Consider the following 13,832-nt stretch of genomic DNA (forward strand, 5'->3'; position numbering starts at 1 on the left):
TTGATGGTTTCGAAAGGGTATGCAGTATGTGGAGGATCCAAAACGGCAGCAGCAACGGTGAAGGAGCAGCAAGAAGCCCAATAAGACAGTGTTGGACAGCTAATCTTGTTTTCAATTTTATCTTTTATAGGTGCACAAGGAGGACTCGATATGCAGATGGAGCACCATCTAGAGATGCCTCCACATGTGGAGGGAGGTTTGGCATAAGTTCAGAGATGGAGGATGCAAAGAAAGAAAAAAAATTTCAGCAGTAGTGGCGGTGTCACACTGCACAAGTCGATGCGAAATGTGCGACAGTCGGAAAGGAATGGCTCTAAGGAGATAGTGTCATATACACTGGTTGTAGTGAGAGGAGATCCTGAAACTTATGAGGAGATTAAGATAAGCCAAGGAAAAGATAGGTGGGTTCAAGGCATGTCAGAAGAGCTACAGTCCTTCCAAGAGAGTCTGAAGCGGCGGTTGGTGCAACTGTCTAGCAAAAGAAAGCCTACAGGACGTAAGTGGGTGCACAAATACAAGAAGGGACCTTCAGTCCAAGGAGAGGCAGACATCTCAGAGATCTCCAAGGGAACTCCAAGGCTGAAGGGTTTGACATTGATGATGGGATTTGCACAGGATGCTATCAAGGTGCACAATGATAGTAGATTGGTGCAGATGGACCATACGAAGTTTGCTAAGACTTTGGGATACCAAAGTGAAGATTGTAGGCACAAATGTAGTGCTCTCAAGCTTTGGAAGGTCAAATGAGAAGCCATGGTATTGGCTTCATGAGTCTAGGACTAGTTTGGATTTTAGGATTAGGACCGATTTGGTCCTAGAGTGGAGGTTCGACTCTCCACAATCTTGAGGCCCACGGATTGGGGCCTTGAGGGTCTTGAGGTCTAGTAAATTTGAGTCTTGAGCGAGCTAATCCATGTTTGGACTAGATTTGGATCCAAGAAGATCAGAGTACGTCGAGTCATGGATGTACATGGGCTTTGATTGAGTGCAATCACATTGATTTAGCTATGAAAGTTTTTGGGCTAGAATTTGATCAATTTGTATAGGTATATATATACATGTAATTAGGTCAAATGAGAGAGGAATGAAAAAAAAGTCTTTCTCCCTATCTCTCTTCTCTCTCTCATGCCCTAGCATCTCTCTCACAAAACCCTAGTCGCCAATCCCAAGGAAGAAGAAAAAACTTTAGCACCTAGGATTTTCTTGGCCACCCCTAATTTCTAGCGCCTCCAAGCCTTGCCACACCCTTTTGGAGGTATTTGCTGTTGGTTTCTAGATCTCCACGCCTCAAAGAAGGTCCCCAACATTGGATGCCATATGCCAATCGATGCAGGAGGGCGATTGGGGCATCTAGTCACTATTGGTTATAGAGGATGCTTTTATGTTAAGATTGGTTGCTAAATTCATGAATGACTCAGAATATGTGGGCATTATTGATGTAGGCAAAATATGGAGCTAAGAGACTAAATAAATCGACTTTGTCGTGCAAATATTGCTCTTCTATTTGAAAAACTTTCTGCTCATTTGCTCCTAAGCTTACTTTTAGGTTTAGATGGATGATTGGTGATGAGAGATCAATTAATATGCTTAATGACCTCTAGATTACCGTTTCCCTTGCTCAATGCCCATTTGTTATTGATTATGAGGCTTTGGAGAACAAGGTGGCCTGTGACTTTATTCTTGATGGAGCGAGGATGTGGGATAAAGAACTCATCAAGGGGAGTCTCGATGGTGAGCTCAGCTCACATGTTCTCTCGATGGTGTTTCCTTTGGATGATTATCTAAACAATTTAGTTTGGAATGGTGCCTCTGAGTTTGAAGGTTAGTGCGCTGTATCTCATCCTCAAGCGGTTTTCAATGAGATCTAGAGATTTAGGTTAGGTGTGGAGCATATGGGTTTACCCTAAAGTGGCTTCCTTCATCTGAAAAGTGGCACGAAATCCATTACCTTGAAGGAGCTTTTTGCACCATCAGAGTGTGATTGTTCCCTCTACTATGATTAGTGCATGGATGTGGAGGAGGTGGTTGATCATACTATCATTGGCTACTCGAGAGCTTCTCTTATCTGGAGCCGAGCATTCTATTGGTTGGCCATCGGCACCCAATCCTAAGAACGAGAGACTTTCATTCACTACATTAGATAGGAGAGTCGAGCAAAGGCCATGCATCAAGGGTCGGTGATTGGCTTATGCCACACCACTTACTACATTTGACTAGGTAGGAACATGAGGATTTTCGACAATATCCATGATACCCTAGTTGAAATTATAACTAAAGTCATGATTGATGCCACTAATTTCACGAGGGCTAGGAGTTTGGAGGGTTCTTTGATGGTTGGAGAAATCTAAAGTCCCACTACTGCAGTCTCTACGTCTCAAATAGTTCACTTTTCATGGGACCCCCCTACCCCCAATTTCCTCAATATCAAGTTCGAGGATAGTGTAAAGGATGGGAGGTAGTGTGGTAGAGCTAGATTTGCTATCTGTAATACGAGATCCCTCCTTATTGCAGTTGTGATCTCTTTTTAATATTATCGTGCCCCAGTTGAGGACTCCTTATTGCAGTTGCCATCTGTAATACGAGATCCCTCCTTATTGCATGGGAGGGCTTGATGTATGCCATTTCTACCATACGAGCTAATACATCTTGAAAGGGGACTCCAGGATGATGATTTCATGGTTGTCCACTGGGTCCAAGCTCCTTGAAGCCTATCTTCCCATGTTGGTTGATGCTTGAGGACTCATTGCTCAATGCTCCTGCAGAATGATCAAGCATACTCATAGGGATGTAACAATATTGCTGATTGAGTGGCATTTTATTTGGCTGAACATATCGATAGTATGATTTAGATGTCTGCAGCAGAGCTCCCCCACCATCTCCAAGATTTGATTATGTCAAATGCTTATTGGTGTATCTATACTAAGATTTTTTAATATAGCTCGTGTGCGCGCATGCATGTATTGGTTTATTGTGTTTATAATTCGTTACGTGCTATGTTCTAGATTCACAGGTATTTTAGATTTTTATTGTTGTAAAATACTTTTACATATATTACATATTACTCTCTATAATTTATCTTTTATTATTAATTTATTCCAGATAAAACAATATTTTATTTTTTAATTTAATTTTAAGAAAATTTGAGAACCGCAATGAACCTACTCAATCTTTATTGGCTCAAATTGATTTGGCACCGATATGGATTGGTTCAATTTCAATTCAGAAAATTAGAAATTAATTAAGATCAATCCAAAACCAACCCAACCCATGTACAACCTTTCCCGTATGATGGTAGACATCATAATGGAGACGGGAAAAGAACAGCCATTTTTCTATGATCAAGCGTGCATGGCATTATTTCCCGTGGCTTCTTGACCGTTACGGCCAACGGGCTCCCTTGGCCCGATTCATTACGAGTGCCATGCTCGATTCACGGGTCAAGAGAGAATCACCCGTACAACTGAGACTTTCAACTCCATACGAAGAGCTCGAGTGTTTCATATTGAGAAATGGAGTGATTGATAATCACATTCTCATCTACTTAAACACCACAAGAAAATAAGGCAAACGAGAAAAAGATATGGAATAAGTGATGGATTGATTCATTACGGGAGAAAACTCAGCTAATAAATTAAGCAAAATGAAATCGAATCAGTTGTGATAATGTACAAGCAGTCATTAAAAGAAGAAAGAAAGAAAAAAAAAGGAAAAAAAAAAATCAGTCTCTACAGTATCTGAGCTTACTGAGCTTTGGGAGCCGACGATGTACATCCAAGTGTGCCAAAACCTTAAGTAGCCACAGATGTTACGTTCTGGCAGCCTCCTGCGATTATAAAGTGAGGAAAGAAACTAATTATTGCCTTAATAGAAAATTAGCACGAATTGAGATCACTGATATTTAAATTTATTTCGGTGACACAGAACCTTAGCTGTTTTGTACCTCACGAACGCTTGAGGGCTTTCAGCCATTTGAACAAAATGTCAAAAATACTCCACTGCATAACAATTGTGAGGAAAGAGAAACCCGAGCAGTGATCAAGTCTGTTAGGCTCCTGGAACGTTTCGTTGCAGAGCTAAAATTAACAATAGTTCAGAAATTCCAGGAATTTCTCTGTTTCCTGTTCTTTGACAACCTGTCATCATTCAAATTCCAAAATAAGTAACCCCTGATACTAACAAGGATAATATATAAACATATAGAAGGGAAAACAGAAAGAAACATCGGGCAAGCAGAACCTTTTAGACACTGTAGAACAAGACAAGGCATCAAATTACTAAACAAGAATTTAAGATGAAACTTTCTCCTCAAACAGATCATAGTATTTTCATTGAGGATTATAATAAAAAAAATCAAACAGAAGTAGCACAGACAAGCTGCACTAACAGCAGTTTCATACAGGGATGATGTGCACTTTGAATGACAAACTAACTATCCCTTCTAAATACACCTTTTCTATCACCATCCTCGTCACAAAATTCTGCTCCATGATTTTCTTTGATGCCAAAGAAAACAGAGGCACCCAAGTAAAAAGAAATGCACCCATACAAGATATACAGCTGACTAGGATGCAATCTTCTTTCATCAAGCCTGGATTCATAAAGGAAAGTTGGGGGGACATAGGTAAGTAGTCAGTTGTAGAAAGGAGGAAATGCTGCAAGTGATCAGCAGAGAAATTTAATGACCAAAATTCTGGAGTAGCCTACAAAAGCCTGCCCTTATGACGGCCATAAAATAATGTTTAGAGTGTGCAACAAAGAGATGAAGCAAGTTGCGAGATATGCCTGAAAATTAAGTAACCCGATGCATAATATTGCATTGGAGATGGTGCGCAGAGAGGAATTATCTGACCCTAAGATGTTCTAATCAGATCTTTGTTTGACCAGTCTGGACAGTGCTGCCAGATGAATCCTCCCTGTGCAGCATCTCCATTGCAAATATCTTGCATCAGTTTTTTTTTCCCCTAATATATCGGCAACTCCAGCCAAATTTCTAAACAAGAAAATACAAATGTAAATCAAGTAGTCTCCTTATTCGACAGCGAGCGTCCTATTGTAACAATTAACAACTAATTTAGTTCTCTTACAAGAGCATAGTCCAAAGGACTAATTTCAATTCCAAAATTTGAACTCTCCTAGTGGGTAAATTCGATTGTAGCTGACTCAATAGACACCAGCAAAAGGTTAAGGCTTTGATTTGGTCATGTCCATGCCATATATGGTAAAGGTTTTCATAACCATGGTGCATCAATGGTTCAGTCTTACAAGTTTAAACTCCCTCCAGCAAAATTCTTGAGTAGCCTACAAAAGCCTGCCCTTATGACGGCCATAAAATAATGTTTAGAGTGTGCAACAAAGAGATGAAGCAAGTTGCGAGATATGCCTGAAAATTAAGTAACCCGATGCATAATATTGCATTGGAGATGGTGCGCAGAGAAGAATTATCTGACCCTAAGATGTTCTAATCAGATCTTTGTTTGACCAGTCTGGACAGTGCTGCCAGATGAATCCTCCCTGTGCAGCATCTGCATTGCAAATATCTTGCATCAGTTTTTTTTTTCCCTAATATATCGGCAACTCCAGCCAAATTTCTAAACAAGAAAATACAAATGTAAATCAAGTAGTCTCCTTATTCGACAGCGAGCGTCCTATTGTAACAATTAACAACTAATTTAGTTCTCTTACAAGAGCATAGTCCAAAGGACTAATTTCAATTCCAAAATTTGAACTCTCCTAGTGGGTAAATTCGATTGTAGCTGACTCAATAGACACCAGCAAAAGGTTAAGGCTTTGATTTGGCCATGTCCATCCCATATATGGTAAAGGTTTTCATAACCATGGTGCATCAATGGTTCAGTCTTACAAGTTTAAACTCCCTCCAGCAAACCTCTCAGAGAAATAGTGAACCTCAAATTTATGTGATCTACAGATTGGATATAAAGCAGATGTATGGTACTCCAACCACGAAACTGCCGTCATGAAAAGAGAAGAGCACAATTCACATCATCTTATTCCATCTCCAAATTGAGTTTACCACTGAAGCAAGAAATGAGTTGGTACTATTTCTGAAACCCCCCAAAATAAATAAATAAACAAACTCACTCTCAAAGATACATGGGACAGTGAGTCTATAATCAGAATTTGCTAAATTTTCTTTTTTGAAGTAAGATTAATGAAAGATGACTCAAAAGTAAACAGCAAAGCAATAAATTAACAATGATTTGGTATTACATATGTCCCAAGATAAGTTGCTTACGACCCAATGGCTATTTGTTTCTTTGCTATGGAGGAAATAAGAAGAAGGGATGAAACCAGGATCTTTTGATTTGTGTGTGTGCATGGAGGCTCTTCATGGTTCTCTCTCAAGTCAATTACATTTCATAGGTACCACCACCATGGCATCTTCTACTAATAACAGGATGTGTCTTCCTGTGGGATCAAAGCCACCATTACAACCAATACTACACTCCACATCCTCCAACCAACACATCCTCCTTTTTCTAAATGGAAATAATAATAATAATAGCAGCAGCAGCAGTAGTTTACCTCTAACTCAAACCCTCGATCATATGAACACAATTGAGCCCCGTATCCACAAAAAAAGTGATATTATTCTAATAAAGTGTACTTATTGTAAGATATCTATAAGTTTTTATTTGAATTCTCTTTTGATAATCTCCAACTCTTAAAAAAAAAAAAAAAAGAGTGATTCAACCCTTTCTCTATGCTTTGATGCTCTTAGATTGCAAAGTTGTTCATAGAAATGTATTAATGAATAGGAATTGCACAAGTTTTAACATTTTATTATTTAAGAAAAATATATATTTCTCTAAGCTCGATTTTTCTTAACAATTTTATTAACAATTTGGGATTTTTCACAGCAAAACTTGGTTTTGGCTGAGCTAAGAGTTACAGTCTTCATGATTTTCATTCCAATCCAACTAAAAAGAGTTCATTAGCGTAAGCTACATGATTTAAGGACACATTTAAATGTTCAGAATGTAGGACAAAGCCCACCAAAATTTATTGAAATTAATTAAAAAAATTACAAGAAATTGTGCTAAATGGAAGGAATAGTTTTATTTTTTTTTTTAAAAAAGTTTTAAACTTAATAACATTTACACCCTATTTTGTAAAAACAATGAAACATGTAACTTCAACATCAACTCTTAAGTTTTTTATTCTCCTAAATCTCATCTAAGTAAGGTTCACTCCTAATCTCGCAAATCTTAATTTACTCTAACAAAAGTCTTTTCAACGGGGCCTCACTATTAAGCTCAATTGAAAAACAAATAAAAGGCCTTAATTTTAGGTTTTGTCCTTACATTTGTCATTCTGGTCAGCAATGTTTAGTTACAGCAAAATCTAATATAGAATGCCAAAACTCAAGCAGTTTCAAATTAGTTAAAGCCCAAACTTCAAACCTTGCTTAGAATCACAGATACCAATAATAATTTCAAGGGGTAGTCGGATGGAAACAAAGGCTCAAGCAATCTAGGGCTCATATGACTATCTTATCGATGGTCTGAAATACAAGCTATATGGAGAAAAGAAAGAAACAAAGATGATAGCCTTATTCCTTCTCTATTGAGTTCCATCTGAAGCTAAGATATCAAATATATACCACCAGGTTTCACCAAAAAATCCAGAAAGAAATACTCTATATAAACCATTTTGTACAGCCTGATAAAAGTGCTCCTGTATATAAATGAGCATATATGTTGTTTTAAAGAAAACTTTTCCCAAATCCACAAACATATAGACTAAAATAGGGGTAGCAACAGGGTCGGGTTGGTTTGGATGTGGGTCTGGATAAAATCTATCAGACCAACACACATAACCCATTTAATAAATGGATCAAATCAGGTTAAACGGTTTAAGTGGCTCTTAAACAGGTTGAGCAGGTTTTAAACGAGTTGAGGAGATCTTAAATGGGTTAAACAGGTCACGACCCAGCCCAACTATTAATGGATCAGAATGTGTTCAGGAGTCTAAATGTGAAATTGACCCATCTAACAATTGGGTTAGTTTGGAATCAAACAGTTTATAACCTTGACACATTTATGCCAAACATGAACCTGCTTAAAGCATATCAGTTGTAAGTCAGATTAGCAGGTCGGGTAATAAATTGTCACCCCAAACTGAATAAGTCTATCCACTGTCCATACCACAATAAAACCCCTTTCATGTGTGGACCACACTTATACCTATCCCATGGGGCTACTAGAATGAAACACTGGGCATTATGATGGTTTTCATCAACAGAGACTTGTAGCTATAACATACTAGTAAAAATGGATTACTATATTTTGTTTCCACAATCCCATGCTGCCAAATGTCCCTATTTAATGTATAGCTGACTTCTTTTTATTTTGAAACTGGAAGGGGCTATTCCCCATCCTCTTCCCTACACCACTACCCATTCCAGGCCAGAGCCCAAGCCCTCTGGCAGATCGAGCCACTACTCATGGAACGAAGACGTTTAATAGTTGTCAGTCAAAGCAAGGGCCAATGCCTTGCAGAACTGAGCATTCGCCCTTCCTTGAAGTGGCAAGGGTTTGTATCATCCAAGCCAAACTTCAGCAGTGTATAACTAACTGTTCAACCTTGTCCCAACTTTGGACTAGTTGCTTGTGCATTAGATGTAAAAAATGTGGCAGCATGAGCTTGCGAATGACTTCATGCACACCAATAAGTGTATCTAAAATTATAAAGTGTATTCATATGCTGCCAGTGGAGGTTCCTCCAATAATGTCGAACTAGGATGAGATCCAGATCGAGCAATTGCACACATGTACACAAGCATGTCTGGTGGAACACCTCCACATTTCACACCAAATCTATTGCAATGGCACATCAATTCTTGTTTCTTTAAAGAACACATACCAACTCTTTGTATTATCTGCAAAGATCTTATCAAAACATGCTATATACCAATTGGTTGTTATCACAATCAGATTACAGATATATTAAGCAAAATAAATTAATGATGAGAAAAGATAGTACATGAAAATCTGAAGCAGCAATCAGAACTCATCATCCAAATAGTAATTGCAGTAGAACTTTCTGACATATGGAGACAATGAAACAATTCATCACTTAACAATGAATATGAAGTGTATGTATGTACCTTAATCGGAAGGTCCTTTTCCAGACCCATTAAACCAAGAAACTCACAGCCAACTCGGTGCCAGTCATTTGGAATGACTTCTCCTACATCTTTGCTGCTCTTTAATTGAGTTCGATCATTAGCTTGTTCGAAGCCCTTTCCTATCCACAAATATAAAGTCCTACCTGACTCTCCACTTTTACCAGCATTAGGAGTCAAGAAAAGAAACACTGCTTCAGAATCAAGATCTTCTCTAGCAAATGTTGCTAGCTCTTCCATATTAGGCCAGCGGTACACTAAGAGATGTGCCGGGTTGGGACTCTTCAACCTAACACCAACCCTTCCAGTTGAACCAGGCAGCAATTGATCGTTTTGATTTGGATGATTTTTCTGAGTGTTTGCCCGATTTTCTAAACTATTAACAGCAGATTCATTGGTGCATTTGACATCTGAAACTTCCCCTACATTACCTTCCCTGTCTAAAGCATCATCTTTGGACATGCAGCTATTGTTATTCCTATCTATGATTTCATTTGCCCTTTCAACATATACAGATGATGTATTTAACACCTTCCGAGATAACACTGGAGCATCATTTTTGTTCAGTGATGGCAATTTCAGAGGTGAAAAGCTTCCCCTTCTTTCAGCAATAGAACGTGCAAGCCCCTTAGATGGAGAACCTGATTCCCAACAATGCTTCAAGGGTTCCATATTGCTTGAGGGTTGGCGAGAAGGCCTAGATGATGGTGGCAAAGGGTCATACGAGTTAGATGAAGCAGGAGATGGAGTAAGCGAGTGAGAGAAGAATGTTGAAGGAGAGATGGAAGGTGACTCTGAACTACACTTTGAACTAGCACTCGAGTCAGAGGAAAGTGAACTAGGAGAAAGATATGGAGGGGATGTAGATGCCTCCGCAGTCAAAAGCTGCATTCGGTTCATGCGGGGATCCGTATTCCTCAGCAATGCAGAATCTGAATAAACTTTTGTTATAAACTTACGCCTCAAAATACTCCAGTTGCTTTCTCTTGCCGGAAGGTTGGTTTCCCGTCCCGGTTCCGAAGAAGAGAATGGTGGCACAACGCCTCCGGTAATTGCCTTATAGAAAAGCTCAAAGTCTGCATCATATGATTCCACTCGCCTCTTACCAACGCCAGCCTTGATTGCTGATTCAATCTGTTCCTTGTTAATCTTTGTGGCACTGTCTGAATTCGGAGGGGCACTTGAAAACGCCTCCCAGAACTCTCGTGGCTCATCCCCTTCTTCAATCATCATGATAGGCCCCTGCACCCTCTCGTACCTTACCACCTGAAAAGCCGCAGCTTTTGCATCCTTTTCCATTACTAGCTTGCAATTCTTACCAATCCACACATAAATCGACGAGAGGATGTGAATGATGAATGCCCCCCGTGAATCCAAAGCATCTGGCGAAGGATCATTCAACATCTTTGGTACTAGGTGCAATGGATCATACGAAGAGTGAGGTGCCATTCGGTACATCCGCAGCACTGAATTGGGGCTCAACGGGATTGCATGGACTCTCTTCTGGCACTGAAGCAGCTGGCAAGCGAAACCCACGTTCGGATTAGCGATCCCCCTCGCAGCCTTAACATAATCAAAGGCATCGTCAAAGCTCTGCCCTTCCCTCCACATAAGGTAAGCTATAACCAGCGAGGTGGACCGCGACACTCCCTGGCAGCAGTGGACCAACACCCTCCCGCCCTGCTCCCGGACATCCTCAAAGTAATCAAACACATCATACAATATGCTCGTGATATCCTCCGTCGGGCTATCCTGCAACCAGAGGGTCTTGTAAACGAGATCAGACTTAAAGTACTCCGGGCAAACGAATCCAACACAGTTGAGGACATGGGTAATTCCATTCCGGCGAAGGATTTCTCGGTTCTTAGCGACGGAGTCCCCGCCGAGGTAGATGTGGTCGGCCACCTTGGAGCACTCCTTATCAAAGAAGGCGATCTGATCTTTCTTGACCTGGGACCGCAGCAAGGACAGATCCAGCTCCAGACCCTCACCGGGTTTGTTGGCGCTGGCCTTCCCACTAGGAGTGGGGGGCTGCGACCACTCCCCAACGTCGTCGCTGCTGGGGTTGGGCCAGTCGTCGAAGCTACGGCGGGCTATGGAGAGGGGCTGGAGAGGGGGAAGGCAGGACCGAACCTTGCCGCTCTGGGATCTGGGAGTCAGGGGAGGGGCCGGGCACCGTCGGAATTGGCCGTTGGTCGAATTCTTTTCTTCGGTAGAACAGCTGGAGCTGTCCGGCACAGAGGTCCGTGAAGAGGACCACGACGCCGACCTCCAGAAGGTTTTCCGGCTGCCAGATTGCGGACCGGAGGCCTCATCCTCTTTGCCTCCCATTACTTGACTACCCCTCCCGATCAAGATATCAAAAGAACCCTAGATAGGACCAGATGACGGCTCATCTATCCCGACAGAAACCGATCGACATCCCCAAATCCAAACGACAGCAAGAAGCTATTTTTATTTATTCTCCGGCCTAAAAACACCTAAAAACCACAAAAAAAAAAAAAAAAAATGGCGAGGGGGAAGTGGGGGACGAAAGCGGAAATCCAGAAAGAATCGAATTCCAGCCTTTGGCGAATTCGGTTCTTGCCAGGCCTATTTAAAGTAGGGGGAAAAAACGCAAGCTAGGAACGAAACAAAGGCGGAGGAGAGAGAGAAAAGGCGGAGGAGAGGAACGAAACAAAGATACTCACAGAGGCAGAGGCAACCAAGGATCCACGACGCTTGGCATCGAAGAGGAGAGAGAAAGGTGGGAGATGCGGACTAAGTACTAACCCTAGGGGCGGAGAGAGAGAGAGCGACGAGGCCCAAGGGGTTTAAAGAGGATAGGGTGGGGATTTAACCGTGGCTGGGTGGATTCGGGGCGCACCTAATTTCCGTCGCGAGTGAAGCTTGCGCGAACCAATCGGCGCCGTGTATTTGAAAATCCAAAGTGACTAAACAGATCACATTCGTAGATTTGGTAGTCCCTTTTCATGGGACAGCTGGCAGTCGATATATGGGAGATTTGTTTTGACTGCTAGTGGGCCCTCCTTGACCGGGGTGGGGTAAATCCGGTCATCGCCGGAGACTGCAGGAGGAGAGTGGGTCCCACTTTTGACTGGAGCAGTTGCGTCTCCTGGATGGATGGTGTAGTTCGCGTGGGCGCGGTACACCAACTACGATGAACGGCAGATAATTGAACTGCCAGTCAACATCGTCCCACCGCGCAATAAATACGGCGTTACATAATAGCGAAAAGACAGGTTTTTTAAAATAATTAATCCCACCATTAATTAGTTAGGGAGTGGATTAGCTAAACTAGGAAGTTTAGGTGTTCGGGCTGCGTCACGCCAGTTTGGTGACACTAGCAGGAGTGTCGCACCAACGGAGTGTAATCTACGAAGTTAGGCTGAGCCTACGAGGCACTCATGTAGACAAAAAAAAAAAAAAAAGAAAAAAAGAGCCGTCCATCTGTGCTATTTCCATCTTTAATGCGTCTTTGATGGGTCAAATGAGAAATTTATAAAGTACATCAAACCAACAGCTATCTTGTTGTGGAATAATAAGGACATATATAGCTGTTAGAATGGAAAATTTCTTGGATAGACTTAGTATTCAATAATTGATATAGATTAAGTAATGAAAAATATACTACAGCAATATTTGAGGTGGTAAAGCAGATGAATTAAAATGATTATAACTCTTGTGACATTTTTTTATTAACTTAGTATCCAATATTTATGGTATACTAAGTGTAAACAATAATTTCTCGTTAAAATATCCAATCAATAATTTTATTAGGTCTACTGGACATATAAGTAAAGTAATAGATGGATGGTTCGACTGCCAACAAATGTAGGTAGGATGGGAGAGATAAATATTATAGTTTGTTTTGATCAAAACTTCAAAAGAGAATCTGATAAATATGCAATTTGTAGATCAAAAACTAAAAAAAATTACACCATCCATAGGAATTTTAATAAGGTATATGATTTTTCTTTTTGACATTTTTCTAAAAAAGCTGTGTTTTCTTTATTCTTCTCGGCCGTGCTTCTCTCCCTCCCTAAATAGCAAGGAAAATGATATGACAACTTAGCTAATAAGCAGGTGCTTTTTTATTAAAAAAAAAAAAAAAGAAACCAAAGCTCGGGGCATGGCAAAACAATCCTTTGCAACGTCGTAGTAGATCACAGCCTACAGATAATTATTAGTACATCATATGATTATAAAATTAAAGTAGTTCTAAGGTGACACAAAAGTTTAATTTTTTGATCCTAGCGTATATATGAGTCGAATGCAGCTCACCACTAACCAAAAGCCAAAGAAGGAAAAAAAAAAAAAAAAAAAGCCTGTGAAGGTTTTTGGGTCCAAAGGGATTAAAAAAAATAGTTGAAGCCTTTTATTATGCAGGCTCCAAACCATAAGAGATTATTAGGAGTCAATTATCAGAGGGTGAGAAATGGGCGCTATGAGAAGCACGTTAAGACAGTTTTTTTAAGCAACTGCGCTCCAGGTGCTATCATTTCTAAATTCTAATAGTTTATCTTTTTCAACATATAAATTCTTATTAGAGTTTTTTAGTTTTAAATTTTTAAACAATAGAATCCAACATAAAACCTAAATAGCTTTATGATCAACAAACTTGTTTTGATAAGATATCTACTTAAATAGACTACCCTGTTGACACATCAGTTCATGCAGCCAAATC

At 40.3% G+C, this 13,832-nt stretch overlaps 1 protein-coding gene across 5 annotated transcripts; it reads right to left on the bottom strand.

Moving 5' to 3' along the window:
* Positions 1–3,581: 3,581 nt before the first annotated feature.
* Positions 3,582–11,942, bottom strand: LOC105044492 (protein-tyrosine-phosphatase MKP1). Of its 5 annotated transcripts, none has more exons than XM_073257196.1 (4): positions 9,128–11,942; positions 4,850–5,522; positions 3,941–4,133; positions 3,582–3,823 (listed from the first exon to the last, which is right to left on the bottom strand). In XM_073257196.1, the coding sequence occupies exons 1-2, from the start codon at positions 11,474–11,476 to the stop codon at positions 5,463–5,465; spliced, it is 2,409 nt and encodes an 802-aa protein (XP_073113297.1). In that variant the 5' UTR covers positions 11,477–11,942; the 3' UTR covers positions 3,582–3,823; positions 3,941–4,133; positions 4,850–5,462. The 5 variants fall into 5 exon arrangements, with proteins under 5 accessions (XP_073113297.1, XP_073113296.1, XP_010920722.2 ...); XM_073257195.1 differs by having other exon boundaries at positions 4,783–5,522; XM_010922420.2 differs by lacking the exon at positions 4,850–5,522 and having other exon boundaries at positions 9,128–11,941.
* Positions 11,943–13,832: the final 1,890 nt, after the last annotated feature.

This window comes from Elaeis guineensis, chromosome 5 (genome assembly GCF_000442705.2).
Source record: "Elaeis guineensis isolate ETL-2024a chromosome 5, EG11, whole genome shotgun sequence".
Taxonomy (NCBI): Eukaryota; Viridiplantae; Streptophyta; class Magnoliopsida; order Arecales; family Arecaceae; genus Elaeis; species Elaeis guineensis.